Consider the following 19924-nt stretch of genomic DNA (forward strand, 5'->3'; position numbering starts at 1 on the left):
TGAGGTTCTGATCCTGGTAGGCGTTAGAGAATATAGTGCGGAAACTTTATTTTCTGAGCTATGTTTCCCACATCTCTACTAGCTCGAAATGTTCTTTTAAAATCCCATTGGCTCCCCTTATAACTTTCAGTTTTCTGTTGCAGTTAAAGAATATATGCTTGCTTTTAAATGATTGATACACTATTTTTCTAGTGTTAACTCCTTCCCATTACAAACACTTCTCCAAAAGTACAAAACACCAACAAGAAATTATGATGATGATAATGACAACTACAAAAATACATATAAAATTATATAATTATTAAAGCAACAAATAAAAATATCATTTACAGACTACCAAAGGCTTGAGACTTCATTCTGATACAAAAGCTAAAGCTATGCATTTTTTTACTCTAGGATGTCTAGACTCTGAAGCTGTCCAGGAACAAAAAAAGATCAGTCATCCAGAAATCATTTAAGCACATTGTACCAGTGGCTGTGAAGTTTTCTGGCTTTCTGTTAAAAGCCTGAAAAAGTAAGAAAATGTAAGGGGGAGTTGAAAATCTAAAGGCTAACCAGGCCTCCCCATTTTCCACCACCGTTGGAAGCAGCGATCTTACTTGTTTATGCTGATATAGGGGAAATACAGTAAATTATGGCAACCTTTAATGGGGAGACAAGGATTTATGTCTGCAGGCATTACAACCCAGCAAAGAAATTAGTCCAGAAATTGAAGTTCCAGATTGTACTGTTTAAATATCTATTTTCCATGAATGAGGTATAATTTATTTTTGAGGCCAGACAGATTGTCATTGAGCTGTTACACACACACATGTTTCTGCAGATGTAAAATATACTGCAGATGTTTTGAAGCTGATATGGCAAGATGCTTAACTTTGCTGTACAGTCTGCAGATAGTTTCATTGAAGTGTATCCAGTGAGCCCAAAGAGTTTGAAAGCACTGCATGACATTACAAGCTAAATAAAACATACCTGTATGTTAGTGCTGGTACACGTTTTGAAGACTGTTAGACCTTGTAAGTTATTGTACCAGTGTATGCTATTGCACATTTGATCATTTTCTGAAATTCTACTGGAAGTTAAGAGTAATATATGTGTGTGTGCGCATGTTGACTATATTATGAATCAGGAAATTTCTGGTTAAAATCCTTTTCCTGTCATTAAAATTGCTACATCATAGATACACTTGCTTCAGAATCTACAGGGACACAACATCTGATATTTAGCAACTCTAGAAAGTCACAGTGTGTTATTGCAGATGCCATTTTGGATGATGCTGTATCATTGTTGGTCATCTTTGAAGTTGTTCTGTTTTTCCTTGGGGAGAGGGGAGCAGCATCTCTACAGATCTGAGCTTGTGCATTCATCTCAAAAAGGGTACACCCAAGACCATTTCCAGGGAATTGGGGGATCAGTGGACATTACAAGAGCTGCATAAGAATAGTTTGCATGTAGCTTGCACTCTTGATGATTTCTGCTCAGTGAATAGGCCACGTGTCTTCAGCTTCAATCCTCTTTCTCCTGTGTGTAGGATAGTCAATTATTATCTTACAGTATTATTATCAGGATTTCAAGATTTTGGGTTATATCCAACTGCAGGTTGAATATCCTCAGCTGAAATGTTTGAGACCAGAAGTGTTCTGGTTTTCGAAATAGTTGTATATACATGGTGAGGTTTCTTGGAGGTGGAACCTTAATATAAATATGATATTCATTTATGTTTCGTGTATACCTTACACATATATCCAGAAAGTAATTTTATTTGCAATATTTAAAGTAATCTTATTCTCTAAACAAAGCTGGTATACACTGAATTATCAGAAAACAAGGTATTATCATCTCAGCCACCCATGTAGACAGTTTTGGATTTTGGAGCATTTAGGATTTCTGAATAAAGGATGCTCAACCTGTGTATCCATTTGCCACCAGAACAAATACTATTGAGAAAATCGATATCTCATTCCCTTTCTGCCTTTCTAATTGCCTCCTCCCTCCCCCCCCCCCCCCCCAATATCTTCTCTAGTGGTTTCTGGAGTCTTCTGATGCAGATTCAGAAGTCATTTCCACCCTATTGGATATTGCCCAGTATTATTTAAACTCCCTATAATGCTGGATAAGTGCTAACAGTCTTATTATCCTCTTCCACAGTTCTTTTTACAACACAGAAATGTATACAACCCTAGTGAAATCCAGCCCATAAACATTGTCAGTGAATTCATGCATATGTTTTTCTGCTCCTCCATAAACCTTTATGGGTTGGGAATTGATGTCTTCCAAATGTATTTGGCTTCAGCTATCATCAGTCCTGGTCAATTCTGGCAATGTTAAATGGTGATGCAGTACATCAACATGCGAAATCTTCCATTGCCCATACCTCTTTTAACTCGTACAGAATAGGACAGGTAGACACAAAGACATATCTTGGTGTGTGTATGTGTATTCACATTGATATTTGATGACACCATAGATTTCATGAGGTTTCCTTGAAGAGGGTATACTCAGAGATGGTTTGCCATTGCCTTCCTCTGAAATAGAGCCTTCGGCACTTGGTATTTCTTTGGTGGTCTCCCAATCAAATACTAAGCAGACCGAATCTACCTTAGCTTCCAAAATCAGATGGGATCTGGTACCATCAGGGCACTAAGTCCTTAACCTCCTTGTAAAAGCAAACATGGATTTAAAATCTTAAACTGGGGAACAGGATACTTCTAGAACCAACTTTCCTTGCACTAACTTATCCTTGCATTGTGGAGATTTGGGCAAAATCCTCTCCCAACATTCAAGCAATTTTGGGGGATCACTAAACCCAGGTGTGCTAAGCAACCATTGTTCTTGCAGTTGGCACACGTGGGTCTCTTGTGAAGAGAACCTTCCCACAAGGGGAAGGTATCCTCATTGTACCAGAATATCTTCTCTTTGTATTGGTGTTGGGCTTAGGACCCAACACATATTCTTTAAATCCATTTTTGTGAGTGAGAAGGATCTTCTAACACCCCTGCACCAACAAAATTTCTTCAGAGGGTTTCTTGTTGCTCTTCCACCTTTGGATGTTGGTCAGAAAGTAAATTAACTGCCTTCTTAGTTGTGAGCCTCTGTTTTTTTTCTCAATGCAATCCTCATGGAAGCTTGCCCTGGGTTTTGGAAGGGTGGTTGAACAAGAGGGTCTTTCATACTAAATAACTATAGCAGTACAATTCCACTTTGATTTTCTTGGCTGCATCCTGTGTAGTCCTGGGATTTGTAGTTTGTTGAGACATTGAAACTTTCTTGATGACAAGTTTCAGTGTCCTTCCCTAAACTGCCAATCCAATGATTCCAAAGGATGGATACATGGCAGTTGAAGTGACATCATGGTGCTATACGTGTGCAATGTGAAAATGCCCACGATGAAGATCTTTTCTAATGTACTGACTTCATAGTATGGAATTGCATGAAGTTTTAATTGCCACCAACTATTCTGTCTTTCCTTTGGGATCATTTTTGTTATTTCTACTATGTTTCTACACTGTTATCTATCCTGAGAGCTTGTGAACTGAACAGCTAGGTAGACATCCCCAAAACAAAGTAAAATAAATGAAATAAAGTTGTTCTCTTGGAAGATAATCTTCCCCATTTATTGTTGAATATGGGAATGAGTAAAGAAGAACAAAGATGGGCTGTTTCCAATGTGACTTTAGACACACACATCTGCTGCTTAAGAAGGTCTGCACATGTGGCCATTTCCTGCAAAGACAAACATTTGGCAAAAGACCACAAGGCAGTAAAGTAGAGCAGTGTGCAATTTTAGATATTTAAGAAGGGGCTCTTAAAATGGGTGTCTATTGTTCAAAAGTTCTGTGTATTAAGATGGGGTTTCTGATTTTTTTTCTCTCCCCCAGGTCTTTTGGCGTGACAACTTTTTATAATTATAGTTGTTGCCATCTAAATGCCATCCTTGTTAAACTTAGCCTTCAGCTGGCTTTGGAGAGTGGAGTAGCTGTTAGTCCCAAATTATTCACTTCTTAAACTGGCAGATAAAATTGCCCATAACCTATTTCCAAGGGTCTGCAAAGCTAAATATTTCACAGTGGAAAGCAGAAATTAAAATCATTCAGGCAGAAAGGACACTAAGCGAATCAGTCTGAATACCAGTAATTCATGTTTAATGCTCTATGACGTCTGTTGCTACCTTAGGTGGAGTTTAATGTGGAAAATAATGAATTGCACCACTGTGAGCATGCAGGAGTGTGTAAATTTGGCAGGTGTCTGTCGACAGAATACCAACAGCTGTGTTTCACAAGACAAGCTTAGCTCAGGCATGTTTGGCAGGCTGGGGCTTGTCCATTTTCTTCCCCTGGAAAATGTCAGCAGCTTTCATTGGCAGAGGTTTGGCTAAAGTTACAATGTCCTGGTTTATCGTTTCATCACCACAGCTGCAAAACAGATTTGGCTTATTCAGTTAAGGCAAAGTTCATTTTAACCATTAGTTATGTGCACAATATGCATGTTCTTTGATGCAAAATCTATTATTTTTTTATTTTTTAAGAAAAACAAATGTTTACCATTTTCTCCCTTTGGTTGCTTTCATGTTATTCTTTATTTCCTGCTCACTTTGCATGAGAAATACTTATTACTCTTATTTAGATTCAACTTCAAATGAGAATACTTGTTAAGCTTATTTATATCCCATCCTTCCATAACACTTGGAATGATGATTAGGGTGATGTATTCTAGGGTAAGTCTAAGTGGTGGCCCTTGTCTTTGACAAGTTTCCAGAAAAGCAAGAAACAACTAATAGGGCTAAATATAATGCTGGTCCCTGATACATTGGGTGCTGGGCAAGAAATGCCCCATATCATACAGCTTGAGAATGCACTAGTGAAATACTATGTAAAAGGGCAACATTAATGGGGGGAAATTAAATAAGAAAGCAAGAGGTGTAGATTTCATGAAATCATAGAGTTGGAAGAGGACCACACAGGCCAATGGAAAGAGAGATCTTTAGATAGTTTGGGGCCACTCCAGATAGAGCTAACATAAGACTTGTTGTAACAGAAGCAAAAGCCTAGAATTGCCAAGATTGTTTTGTTGTGGTTCTTGTTTTAAGGGTGTGTGTGCCTCCTGATATCTGGGACATGTGATTTTCAGATCATCTTTAACACAGCTGGCATACTTGACAAGATATGTGTTGTGTTTTGTTTAGGAAAACAGCAGCAGCTGGAAGCAGAACACCATGACATGTATGTTGAAGCTGACCACGATCTTCACCTGTCCACAGGCCGATCTACCCAGCCTCCTGCTGAGAAGGCTGGCGAGAGGAGAACAGCTGAAATGAGAAAACTCTATGGCATGGGAGCCAATAAAATCCAAGCCATGGAGACCACCATGCAACTCAGCTTTGATAGAAACTGTGATAAAAAGCAGCCCAAGTACTGGCCCATTATTCCCCTGAAACTCTGAGCTGTGTGTCTTTCTCTGTCCCTTTTAGGAGACTCAGAGCTGCATATCTGAATGCTCCACCAAGCAGAAGGATTTAGGTGAATGAATGAAGAGTCAGCAAAAAAGCTCTCCATTTATTTTCCTTTCCTCTTTCCAACTCCTCTGAATGGCTTTGCCAATTTCCAGAGTCCATTCCAGCTCAACAGGAAGAGTAGAATTGGTCATTTGTACTGCAGGGGATAAGGAAAATTCTCTTTTTAAAGTATATCTCAACTAATTTAATTTTGGCATGCCTTGCCCTTGCAGGAAATGAAGTAGCATTTGTTTTCATTTTGTTATGCTAGAGGAAAAAAAGGTTAAAAACTACTTAAACCTGAAAACTCATTCACGTTAAAAGTGATATTGTAGCTTTTGTGCATTACAGTAGTTTTGTCATAAGTTTTAAATGTATATACATTTTTGCCACAGTTTATTGATACACTGAAGGCAGCTGACGTAGTTGGCTAGAGCATTATATATTCAGTTGCTGTAATATAGCTACTTGAGTTCCTCCTCAGACATTCTAGTAGTATAGGAAATCTTCCCTCCAGACTGAAATCTAGCCTGTAAGGTTTCAACTTAAAAGCAAAAAATGAATAAATACCTTACTTTCTTTTTTTAACGATTTGTCTGCTTCTATAATGTGACCATGTAATATATATTTTTGAAATCAATATGAATTTTAAACTTATTGTGAAATTTCACTTTGCTGATCACTAAGTCAAACCATCTGCAGACCAAAGTATCTTTCACATGATTTGGCATTGCAAATAGACAGCTTTCCTCCTTGTGCAAATAGCAGGCATGCCGGGGGGGGGGGGGGGGGGATTTAATCAGGAATGGGGAGAATCAAAGCGTTAAGTTCTGCCCCAAACTCAGAGCATTCCTTCCCATCCTTCTCAAACATGCACATAAATACATGCACGCTCGCTGTTTGAACAAAAAACAGCTATGTTGAACCACTGAACTGTTGGGTGAGTGGGCTTACTAACAAAAGACCCTCGTCATAAATGCACAACCGTGACCCAGCATCAGTAACCCAAAATGATAAAAAGAACAAAAACACACAAACCAGTTATCTCTTCCATAGGAGGCTTTTCTTTGTAGCAAAAATAATATGGTTGCACTATGTACAATAACGAGGTTTCCATAACACAAATAAACAAATACATAGTAACCTTACACGCAGTAGCCTTCACACTGGAGCTTTCTCACACGAGGCTTCTCTCACACAGATTTACCTCACACTCCTCAGGACATTAGCTTTGGGCCACTAACTCTAACATGCTTCAGCCTACTCACTCCCCTCAGGATGACACTAGTTTGGCCCACTGACTCTAAGAGGCTTCAGTCTACTAATTATTTTAGTGCTTGATTACTTTTGTAATCAAAAATGCCCAGTTAATTTTTAATAATTCTGACCTGAACTGCATAATAAATTCAACTTGTTTAGATCTGAAATGTCTTGACTTCTGAAGTATGTATGTGGAAGGGTAGGTGGATGGATAAGACTGGTGTCACTCCTCAAGATTGGGAGAGAATCTCTCTGATTCTGAGTAACTGTATGTGGTTTAGACACACTCACTGTTTCCTGGATCATATATGGAAGCCTGAAATTCATGAAGGATATTCTGTAGCAGATTCTTTCCCCAAACATATTAACTCAAGACTCTGTAGATATGTCTTCCAAAAGCAGTTACTGGTGTGTGGTTAACTGTAATAGACATATTAATGTCTGCTTCGATCGCATTAGCCAGCATGTGGGATATGATTCAAGCTTTTGTCTGTATCCATTTCTTTATGAATGGGTGTAATACTTTGCTACTAATTAGCTGGGATTTTAGTAAATTTTATTAGAATGCTCCTGTGTCCCTTCTGTTGAATAAGGAGTACAGTGTTTCATCACATGCACAGAAATGATACGTTTCGGTTTTTGTAGGAACCTCTGGGAGATGTTTACTAACACCCCACCCCACCCCCACCCCAATATCTGCTGTCAAAGGCATCTGCCTAATGGTAAACTGGCTCTCTTCTGGGTTAAGTAGTTGATTCCAGAGAAAAACACATGGTTATATCTTCCCTAGTATAATGCTTCATAGGCACTGCATAATATTAAGCAGAGCGGCTCCATTTTATTGCATAACTACCCATCTTCAGTTAACTGGAACATTTGCATGGGCGCAGAAGGCATGATTTAATCAGAAATGCTAACATGCCACATATGTGATTTTGCAGTAATGAAAAACAGATTTGCAAGCCAATATGAAATCACTAATGCAACACAGCTTTGACTTGTAAAATTAGCTGAGATCACACCACCCTGCTTTAAATGTGACATTTATATCAAGAGGGCTTGAAGATGCATTCTCCTGGGAATCAATTAGTGTCAAATAAGGTTTCTGTAGCTTAATTTTTCTTACTATTTTTAATGGGATAGCTAAAGATTACAGAATTCAAGGAAATGATAAAACAACAGCAGAGGTTTAAATGTTCATTTATAGTAGGGCATCCTGCTGGGAAAAATACCGATGCAAACCCAGAAGAGTTTTGTTTACCCCAACTACAGTAAATATTCAGGAGCCAGTTGTTTGCTCATTTCTTAAATCTTAACTTAGTCTTCTCATTCGTTTCTTTATTTTTAATCTCATCTCTTGATTGCATGTGCCTATTTGTTCCAAGGCTGAGGAAAGTGATAGCCAATGCCTGAATTTAAAATTTCAACCTCTCAGTATCATTGTTCTGACTCCTAGTCTGGAGGGGGGGGGGGGAAAGACTGATACTACTGATTTTTGGAGATGTATTGAAGATGGCCACCTGTCAGGTGCACATGATTAATATATTCCTGGACAGTCCTTGTCATCTTTTTTTTACTCTGGTTTTGTGTGTGTGTGTGTGTCAGGAGCGACTTGAGAAATTGCAAGTCACTTCTGGTGTGAGAGAATTGGCTGTCTGCATCCTGTGGTAGGCTTCTCTCATGTCCCCACATGAGAAGCTGGAGCTGCTCACCCTGCTCCCTGGATTTGAACTGTTGACCTCTCTGTCAGCAGTCCTGCCGGCACAAAGGTTTAAGCCATTACGCCACCGGGGCCTCTGATGCATAATGGAAAAAGAGGAAAGAAAAGAACTAATAGTAATCCAACATTCCTACTTTCTTAATAATGGTAATCATTGATATATAGATGTCCCTCTACATTTGCAAATCTCTAGATCCTCCACTTTGACTCTATGATTACCTTCCTCCAGCCATGCTAGAGGACTTGGAGATGTGTAGAAAGAGCATCTATGTAGAATCTGTAAATCCTCTATTATAATTTTATCAGTTGTCATCAGAAATTGATCACAGAATAACACTGGAAGACCTAGACATTACCTCAGGTTAAAAAAAGCAATTTATTTGCAGTTTTTGTGTCCATAAATGTAGAGGGCTATCTATATAGTCTTACTCTCCTTTCATGACCATATCTCCTACTTCTACCCCCTTATTTGTTCCTAATGATTTACAAAATCTTCAATTACTGTATATACTCAAGTATAAGCTTAGTTTTTCAGCCCCTTTTTAGGATGAAAAAGTCCCCCTTGGCTCATACTCGAGTCAAGGTTATTTATTATTTTACTCTGGGCAGTTTTAAATTGCAGTTTTATGTAAATATTCAAAAATATTTAACCTATTGATGCCTCAATTAATGTAATTTCATTGGTTTTTATTTTTATTTTGAAATATACCAGTAGCTGCTACATTTCCCACCCTCGACTTATACTTGAGTCAATACGTTTTCCCAGGTTTTGTAGTAAAACTACGTGCCTTGGCTTGTATTCGGTTCGGCTTATACTCAAGTATATACGGTAATGTTTTCTTCTATAAACATTAGAATATGCTATATTCTTCCTCGTTTAAAACAAAGTATCTCTCTACCTTAACAAAATTAAAATTTTAAAGATCCACTCTTTTTATTTAACCTCATCAGTTTACAATTAATATTTTATCCTTCTCCTCCCACAAATAATATGATGACTTGTATGCTCTCAAAAGTATTTAAAGTGTGACAAAAGGTATCTTTGTGTGCTCCTCCAAACGTCGTTGTCATGCAACTGCTATGATTCCTCACCATTGATTGTGCTAGCTAGGCTTTGTTGCAAATTTCAGCTCCGCAATGTGCAGTCCGTTCTTGAATAAATGAGTATAAGCATCTGCAAAAACAAGGATAATGGTAAGTTCCATGAAGTTAAATGGAGCTAATTCCTAAATAAATAGACGTGGTCAGGTTTTGGCTGTAGGGTGTAAGCAGGAACGTGATCCCTTTTTGCAGTTCTCACATTTGTACTGCATCCCAGAACATGAAATGGTTTGGCCATCTCCACCTCAAGGCACGATATTCTAACCACAAATTCCAAGGTATTTAACACAGAGACAGGTCTGCCTAGTCTTCAAAAGAAATGAAAGCAAGAGAAATGTTAATATATTTCAGTAGAAATTGCATTGTAGCATTGGCCAGCACAGGAAGGAAAATCTTTTCCTTCTACTCATTGGAAGGAACGCTGTCGACTAAGCAAAAACAGACAAGCTGGTCATATTTGTATGTAGAAAAAGAACCAAAATAAACAAGAGCTTGCAGCTGCCTTTTCCTTTAGAAAACCAGTTCAACTGAGGGTACTGCAACAGAATAATGGCAAACTCTGCTGGCAATATCCAGCAGTGTGGGTTTAAAGTAGGTTATGGATCTAGCTGTCTTTCACACTGCACAATTGTCTTACTTTGCTGGCACTTCAGATGCCATGGCTATAGAATTTCAGGTTTTGTAATGGGATATTTAGCAGGAAAACGGAACGTTGGTAGACAGCAAAAGAGATTTAAAGATGGGCTCAAAGCCAACCTTAAAACCTTGGCATAGACACAGAACTGGGAAGCCCTGGCCCTTGAGCGCTCCAGCTGGAGGTCAGCTATGACCAGCAGTGCTGCAGAATTCGAGGAGGCACGAGTGGAGGGTGAAAGAGAGGAAGGTGCGTCAAGCCAACCCCGACCGGGACCACCTTCCACCTGGAAACCAATGCCCACACTGCGGAAGAAGATGCAGAGCAAGAATAGGGCTCCACAGCCACATACGGACCCACAAGGAAACCCATAATGGAAGACCATCTTACTCGTCCAACGCGGGATCGCCTAAGTTGAAGTTGAATTTAGCAAGAAAGCTATAGTAGTTCCCTAAACTACAAAGTCCAATATACCATAGGAGGATGTCATGGCAGTTAAGATGGTATCAAAATGCTTTAATTGTGTAGTGTGGTACAGATCCTATTTACATAATTCCAGTCTGCTCACCATTGCTGGTGTACTCTTTATTTATCAGGTACTTGGATGTTGTGCTGTGCTTTTGACTAGGCAATTCCCTGGATAGCTGGCCCCAACTAGAACCCAAAAATCTTGTCTTCGCACTTAAGTATTGTTGTATCCAAAGCTATAACGATTAATTGCTCTTATCCGTATTGCTGCTATATGATATGTACACTTTACTCATTAGCTCTTTCCCCTGTTGTTTTTGCACCACCCATGACGAAATATTGCATGTGGGTTCTGATGTTTGTTTTATATATTGCTTAATGTTGTTTTTATTTTGCTCTATATTTTTTATTATTTTGTTGTTATACATTTTAATGTGTTACCCTTCGGGGAGATTGAGGCAGGGTGTAAAAATAAAATTTCCTTTGGAGGTACACAACCAGGGCAAGAGGAAATTCTCAACATCAGCATTTCAGGAGATAAGGGAATGAGATCATGCTTTCCTTCAAGAACTAGTGGGTTTAACATACAAACCTCCACCCTCTTGGCCTAAGTATGACAAATGGGAAGGTAGGTAGGTAGGAACTATATGCTTCAGCTGTTTCTGTGTATGAGAGCTGTCTTTGCCATGCTGTTGTTAACCTAATATAACTCCTTGGTTTCAACCAAATCCTCTTCCCACATGGGAACATGGTGGCCTTCAAAACACTGGACCATTAATAGTAAAGAAAGTGATACGTTGGGTTTTTTTGCCATGAATACCTGCTGCATGTTTCAGCAATTGATAGCATGTCCATTTACACCACTGGATTCTATTCGTTTTGGTAATGCGGAAATTTTGCAGGAGAGAGGACTGCAGTATATTCAATCCATGTTCCACAATAGGGAAAGGTAAAGGTTTTTTCCTGACATTAAATCCAGTCATGTCCAACTCGGGGGTTTGGTGCTCATCTCCAGTTCTAAGCCAAAGAGCCAGCATTGTCCGTAGACACCTCCAAGGTCATGTGGTCGGCATGACTGCATGGAGTGCCGTTACCTTCCTGCCAGAGCGGTACCTATTCATCTATTCACACTCGTATGTTTTCGAACTGCTAGGTTGTCAGAAGCTGAAGCTGACAGCAGGAGCTCACGCTGCTCCCCAGATTAGAATCTGCAACCTTTCGGTTAACAAGTTCGGAAGCTCAGTGCTTTAACCAACTGCACCACCGGGGGCTCCTAATAAAATTAAGAATTTCTGCACGTTCTTAATTTTTTACTTTTATTTTATTTTATTTTATTTTATTGCTTCTGACATAATGGAAAGGTCTTTATTTTAGTGTCAGATATTATTTCCTACTGCCTCCAATAAAGTCAGTCTAAGTAGATCTGTATCCGCATTAATCTAATTTTCAAGTGCTGTAACTATCCATTTCTTTCTAGATAAGATCTTTGACAAAGAATATTGGATAACATTCACCATCACAGAGGCTTCTTAAATCAATTGGATACTTTGAAAGATCACAGGAAATAGCAGAAAGCTTTTCAACTCCCACTACATAAATGATGTTTACATTTAAGTATGATTGTTAAAGAATAAATAAGGTGCAGTCATCTTCCTCATATAAATCTGGTTTCATTGTGCTGTGATGGAGGAAAGATATATTGTAGGCATTTTTGACCATTGTATAAGTCTTCTGTATCTGGTATAATAATAAAGCTTTGTTTTTATCTTGCTGATTTTGCTGTACCCTTGGCAAACAGCAAACATGACAGTAAAGAAGCAGTGAAGCAAAATGACTGTTTCTGATACTACTTAAGAGCTGTTTAATTCAATTATCATTGTGCACCATGGATGAAAACTGATCTAGCACTTGTCACAGCAATGTTTTCTCCTGCTGCAATGCTCCAGCTTTGCAACCAATTTTCTATATAAGTACATTTCATAAATCTGATCACTGATTCAGCCATTACTTTTGTCCATGTTGGGTAAACAATCCAACTTTATTAAATATGGTCTGTGGAACACACTTCCCAGTGAAATTAGGTCGGCTCCATCTATCCTTTCTTTTAGGAAGAAACTCAAATCATCGTTCTGGGACCAGGCATTTGGGTAACAGGCTTAACAAGTAATCAAAGATTCGTGAGAACTGATAAGGTACAGGCTTTGGACTGAATGCTGAACTGGACTTGGATGTGTTTATGTTGCTGGTTTTAATTGGGTATTGTATAATATATTGTTTTAATTAATGTCAATTTGTGTTATATTGTTTTGTTGTGTGTATTGGCATCAAATTGCTGCTGGATGTAAGCTGCCCTGAGTCCACCCTTGGGGGGGGGGGGGTTGAGAAGGACGAGATAAAATAAATAAAAACTAAATTTGGCCACAAGGCACCTACTATCCCAAGGAGTGACAATCAATAAAAAAAAATGATTTTGCCATTTGGGAGTTGTGGTTGCTGGGATTTATAGTTAACCTACAATCAAAGAGCATTCTAAACACCACCAATGATGAAATTGAACCAAACGTGGCACACAGGACTCCCATGACCAACAGAAAACACTGGAAGGTTTGGTGGGTATTGACCTTGACTTTGGGAGTCATTCACCTACATCCAGAGAGCACTGCGGACTCAAACAATGATGGATCTGGACCAACTTGGCATGAATATTCCATATGTCCAAATATGAACACAGATGGAGTTTGGGGGAAATAGACCTTGACAATTGGGAGTTGTAGTTACTGGGATTTATAGTTCACTTACAATCAAAGAGCATTCTGAACCCCACCAATGACAGAATTGGGGCAAACTTCCCACACAGAACCCCCATGACCAACAGAAAATACTTAAGGCCTTTACAGGGGCAAGAAAACGTAATACAAAGTCCTCCAGACAAAGAACCATCTAACCATAGATATAGATAGATATATATGATTCACACACTCCTACATATAGTATCATCGATTTGAAAGGGACCCCTAGAGAAGGACAATTATATGTTGCATGTTCCAGAGTAGGCAAACCAGACAATCTCCACATCAACACTGACAAAGAAACAGCAAAAAATACTGTTTACCCACAAGTATAAAGAAATTACATATATTAGAAACCAACACTTTCTAATTACTTTATTTTACAGATCACCAGGTTGGGCCACAGCAACGGATGGCAGGACTGCTAGTAAATGAAATAAAATAAACAAATAATAAAATATAGTCTATATCTTTTCTTCTTGATCTTATTATAAATGGCCTTTATAATAAGGTGTAACATGGATCAAATAAATAAATAAGAGATTATAGTGCATTTATATCAATTTGCAAAATTCTTCTAAGGATGTGCAGGTGATTCACAAGTACAGCAGGTGATTCCAGAAGACACTGTACACAACCAGTTTTTCCCTGTTTGTTTTGCCGTACTTATTTATTTATTTATCATGTCAGAAGCAAATTGAGAATACAGTTATAATGTGTGTGTGTGTGTACACCAAAAACAAAGGTAAAAACTTGGCATTATGCTAAGTTTCCTTTTACCAGAAGCTGGCCCCATCAAGTGCTTCTGGTGTCACTGTAAGAAGGTCCTCCATTGTGCATGTGGCAGGGCTCCAACTGCATTGTCATAAGTGGTCTGTGGTTTGCTTTTCTCCACACTTGCATGTGCCAAACTGAAAACTTGCATACCTAGTTGTCCAAAACATAAAATGATACATAGTAGTCAACATGATGATAGAAATTCCAGAATGCCTTCCTTTAAACCAGTGGTTCCCAATCTGTGGTTCGTGGACCACCAGTGGTCCACAAGAATGAAAATATGGTCCACAGCCTCACGATTACTACACCATTGCCTCAAAACCGTGCAGCAACAAGAGTGACTGGTCTTGCAAAGACCTCATAGTGCGAGGCAACAAGGATTTCGGGAGGGGAGAGGCTGACTACCCACAAAAGATAATATGACCACATCAGTTCTAGATAGTTAAATAAGGTTTTCTGTAACAAGCAGATGGCAACTACTGAATAGCATATATGCTGTATCAGAAACTAGAGTTGATGTGGTCTATCCAATGCAGTTTTCTGAATCAGCACCCCAAATAACCAAACCGAATCTAAAGTTGACCAAAAACTGATTTGTAACCCTTTTGGTTCTACTGTTGGAGAGTGGCCCCTGGTCAAAGTGGTCCCTTGTCAAAAATGCTTTAAAACATCTCTGTGTGCCAGGCACATTGTATAGGTTTATACAAGAATATTCAGAAACAAATTCCATTGAATTCACTGAGACTCACTTCCAGGATATAGGCTTGAAACCACACAATGTTATTTATGTTGAATGCAGAGAAGACATTTTTTCCAACGTTAGTCTAACCTAACCCTTATGCTTTTTATAAGTTACCGTTATGAATGTTCTCCTATGTAAATATTCTTTATATATCCTGACTCACAAAGCCAATGTTTTAGTTCCCATTTGTAGTGTATGCTGGAGAGATAAGGGCATGCCACTTATTAGTGACAATCTAGTTAGCATGCTGTAATTAACTCTGAAATAGTACTCACTAATTTCCAGATAAAATTAACTATGGTTCATTGGGGGTGAAAATTATGCACTCTGTTTAATGTGCAACTATAATTATTTTAAGCAATCATGGCTCGCATTTACATACTAGAGAATGATTGAAGGAGAGGCAGCCTACGACAGTCTTAATGTTTTTAATAGATTGCTATTTAATTTATTATTTTAGCCATTGATGGTGTCAGTGCATGGTTATTAAGGCTGCAGTCTACATACATGCAGTCCAAATAGTGCCAATTCAGATTTGTTCATGCAGAGCAAATCCATTAATGTCAATATCCTAAATCAGAAGTGGTGTTTGGATGTTATTGAACTGCAACTCCCAGTATCCCGCATAACTGGCTATAGTGGGGCTTTCAGTCCGACAACAGGGCTACATGGCCCCTATCCCTGTTCCTTGTCCCACCTATAGTACAGCCACTGGAACAGTGAAATTTATATCAGTGTTAACATGCTGTTTGGCATTGTATTCAGTTAGTCTACTCTGTTTGGGATGAGCAATTTAACACTGCTTGGGAATTAATTTTAGACCACTAGGACTTAACATAATTGTGATTAGCTTGGTTTCAGTGAGTCTTCCTTAAACTTTGATACAACCCAATGTTTCTTTCTATGTTATTCTAAGGCATGGCTGGCATTTTCATAAACCGAGCAGCAGTCAAGACAGAACCAAGTGATTCATTAGATGGTGTCTGAGATACATTCATGGCCGTATCAATTTAAATTTTAAATATGGCCCAACAGCTGGAATTAAATACGTTTAATGGAATCCATCAGCTGGACTCCAAAGCATATTAAAGGTACACATGCCAAAGATCATACTTACTTATCTGGAATAGGATTGTGTGTTCAAAGCACAGAAAAGATTTTGTTTCACCTACAGTGCTATTGTGGATGTCGTAGCTTCCAGTTATTTGTTTAGCTCCATTTGAACAATTTAACTCGTAGGTAGTTTTGCTAACCGGAGTTTTCGAAAGCAGTCACAAGTTAGACTCATCTGCTCATTATGAGTAATGATAAATAGAAAACCTTTGGGGTAAGACCATTGCAAGTGCATCCTAATGAGAATTGATGAGAGGAAAGTTCAACCTCGGACATGTCAGGTCAAAAGATCACGCAGCAAATGAGAGCTGTTGCTAGTTTTGGCTATAGGGGGAAATACTTTTTTGTCACTGTAAGGTTCATAATTTATTGGCCACTGGCCAATTCAGCTCCTTTCTACACTGTCATATAATCAAAGCAGATAATCCATATTATGTGATTTGAACTCGATTATATGAGTTTACACCACCATATAATCCAGTTCAAAGCAGATAATCTGGATTTTATATGGAAGTGTAGAAGGGGCCTCAGATAATTGTAGGCAACATAAAATTTAGGTTATCTGAGCTTGTACAAAGCAGCTTTCTATCTTCCTCAGCACAGCAGTTGCTCCTGGTGGCACAATGGGTTAAACCCTTGTGCTGGCAGGACTGAAGACTGACAGGTCACAGATTCACATCCAGGGAGAGTACAGATGAGCTCCCTCTGTCAGCTCTGGCTCCCCGTGCAGGGACAAGAGAAGCCTCCCACAAGGATGGTAAAACATCAAAACATCCAGGTGTCCTAGGCAACGTCTTTGCAGATGGCCAATTTTCTCACACCAGAAGCAACTTACAATTTCTCAAGTCGCTCCTGACATGAAAAAGAAAGCACAGCCTATTTTGTAAACTTGTGACTTTCTTTGTTACTTTTGATTTTTCCTCATTTTTTGGTACTGCAGCAAAGGGACTGTGCACGTTTCTTTGTCTTTAGTTCTTTAATGTAGTTTCTAAATTCAGAAACATATAGCATCATCTAAACCATGAAAAAATGTTCTTTCCTGTCCAGCATTCCAGACATGTACTCTCATATCTGTAATTTGCATGTTATTAGCCTAATGCACATAGAAAACACTGGGATGTGCTTGTGAATTTAGGCTCGTGTGTGTGGTTTTCTCCAGTCGTTTTGTGGTGATTCCTCCCCTACTGCTTATTAACTTTTTATTTCTTCTGAAATTCAAAACTCAACCACTACATGCATGATGGCCCATAGGAAAATTAAATAATTGAACTTTAGTCAACAGAAAAATGAAGCTTTTAATGACCTATCTGTGTTCAGGGAAATAATTGACTCTCCATCATTTCTGAAATATAGACCATACTAACGAAGTACATTTTAGTGTAAAATTAAAGATAAACATGTCTCTAGTATAGGGAAAGGGGATTTTATTGGTTTGTACTGAGGATGTGTATATGTGGACATGAGATTAATTCAGTTACTAATGATTCAAAGATGAGTAGAGTAATGACTACAAGGTAATTTAATTTTTCATTAAGAGAATCTAGATAACAAAATAATTCTAGATAAGAATGATCGGGGTTTTTGAAAATTTAAACTGAGGTGCAGTCTCGCAAGTTGGACATGCTACTTTTATTCTCTGCATTTTACTGTATGTCATATTTGCTCTGAATAAAAGCCACCCTATGAATATTCCTATTGAAGGAACATATATTATTTATTTATTTAAAACATTGATATTCCACAAACATTCAATGCAAAAACAAACTATAAGCATACATGAACACTAAAATCAGTTATCTTACATTAAAATCAACTGTTTTAAACTCTCAAATCATCCATTTCAAATCCGGTTGGTTGGGTAAAGTTTCCTATTGCTGTCTTATTGCACTGTCCCAAGGGCTTGGTCCCACAGCCAACCTTCTAAAGGACAGGTGGGAGGGGGCCTATCTAATCTCACCTGGGAGGAAGTTCCATAGCGGAGGGGCAATCACTGAGAAGGCCCTCTCTCTCGTCCTCCCAATCATGCCTGTGACAGTGGTGGGACCAAGAGCAGGGCCTCCCCAGAAGATCTTAATCTAAAAGTTTAAATAAAAAGTTTATTCCATTTGGAAATCAAATGAACATATGTGTGCACACTAACATGTGCATAGACACAAGCACACACATGATCTTGAAAACAATTGTAAGCTATTTAAAATGTAATTATAACACACTCCTACAGATTTCTAAGTTCCACTGAATTTTGTTGCACTTACTCCTAGAGATGTGGATCAAGGGATGGCAGACATAAAGGTCTATTTTTAATCATAAAAAGGAAACAGTGATACTTAATAATACACTTTATTTATATCCTGCCCTTCTTCCCTAGGGGGCTCAGAGCAGATTACAGCATTTACATACATAGGCAAACATTCAGTGCTGTTATAATCAAATACAATGAGACACACAAACACAAACAAAGGCAAAGGCTTCTCCTTTCATTTCTGGCTTCTGGAACCTTTCCACACAGCTCTATATCCCAGAATTTCAAGGCAGAAAATCACACATTATCTGAGTGTGGAATCAGAAAACCCAGTTCAAAGCAGATATTGTGGGATTGTCTACCTTGATATTCTGGGATATAGGTCTGTGTGGAAGGGCCCTCTGGCTCTGGGGAGGTGCTTTCTCCATTTTCAAGCTGAGGAGCCTGCATTATCACCTCCTGGTTATGTGGCCAGCAAGATTGCTTGAAAGCGGTACCTATTTATCTACTTTCAAACTGCTAGGTTGGCAGGAACTGGGGCTGATAGATGGCCCTCACCCTGTCCTGTGGATTCAAACTGCCAACCTTCAGGTCAAACTGCCAACCTTCAGGTCAGCAGTTCAGCAGCACAAGGTTTTAACTCTTCGTACCACCATGGCTTCTTATTCTTATGAAAGTATGCATGGGAATTTAGCCTTTATGTTCAAGATTAAATCTTAAAATGTCACCACACAAGTTTTGGAAGAGCTTGCCAGCAGCCTTGTATTCACCCAGTTGTACTGGAGATAATATCATGTAAACTATTGCCCAGATCAGGGAAGGGAGTCATTCCCACTTTGGATATTGGTGGGCTACCACTTCCAATGGTCCTAGGAATATTCAGATCTAGAAAGAGACATGAATCTTACTCCAGCATAAATTACAGGCTGTAACTCCTTAGAACGAGATATAGGATATGTTTTCTCTTGATCTTTCCTCACTTCAATATGTGCTTTCTCTTGGTCATCTTTATGAAACCTGAAAATATATTTTCCCTCCCTTTGTCTCCTCTTCTTTGCTTTTTCTGTAACCTTCTCTGATATAAGTCCAGACACTTAGAAAACAGAAGAAGACAAATAAAGTCAGTTGCTGCCAGGAGCTATTCATATTCAGGACCCGACAGACAGATAACTACAGTGAGCAGTGAAGCGTAAGAATCTAATGAGACAGACAGGTATAATCTCTCAGCAAAGGAAACAGAGTTGACAGACCAAATTTTTACAAATGCAGAACTACCAGGCTGGTCTGTGAACTTCACTGGAGGTGATCACTCTGAATTCAGGAACGTTCAGTCTGTGAGCCCCTGTGCAGTGCAGTTGTCAAGAGTACTGGACTAGGAAATATATGCAAAGAACACTTCACTTGAAGTTCTTTCTCACTACACAAATATAGCAATATAATGCACTTGAACTGCCACAGTCTTCACATATGAAATCCTGGACTATGTAGTTTAGGAAGGGCATAGGGATTTTTTTTTTAGCAAAGAGCTCTAGTGCATCACTAGATTATAATCACAAGGATGACACAGGATTCAGCCACAGCTGTTAA

General features: G+C 38.7%; 1 protein-coding gene across 3 annotated transcripts in view; it reads left to right on the forward strand.

Moving 5' to 3' along the window:
• Positions 1 to 6079, forward strand: part of GEMIN8 (gem nuclear organelle associated protein 8) — an 84972-nt gene extending 78893 nt beyond the window's left edge. For all 3 annotated transcript variants that reach the window (XM_067466799.1, XM_060769979.2, XM_067466800.1), the window contains exon 3: positions 5183 to 6079. In XM_067466799.1, the coding sequence (XP_067322900.1) occupies positions 5183 to 5439 (257 nt within the window). In that variant the 3' untranslated portion in view covers positions 5440 to 6079. The remainder of the gene's footprint in view (positions 1 to 5182) is intronic.
• Positions 6080 to 19924: the final 13845 nt, after the last annotated feature.

This window comes from Anolis sagrei, chromosome 3 (assembly GCF_037176765.1).
Source record: "Anolis sagrei isolate rAnoSag1 chromosome 3, rAnoSag1.mat, whole genome shotgun sequence".
NCBI lineage: Eukaryota > Metazoa > Chordata > Lepidosauria > Squamata > Dactyloidae > Anolis > Anolis sagrei.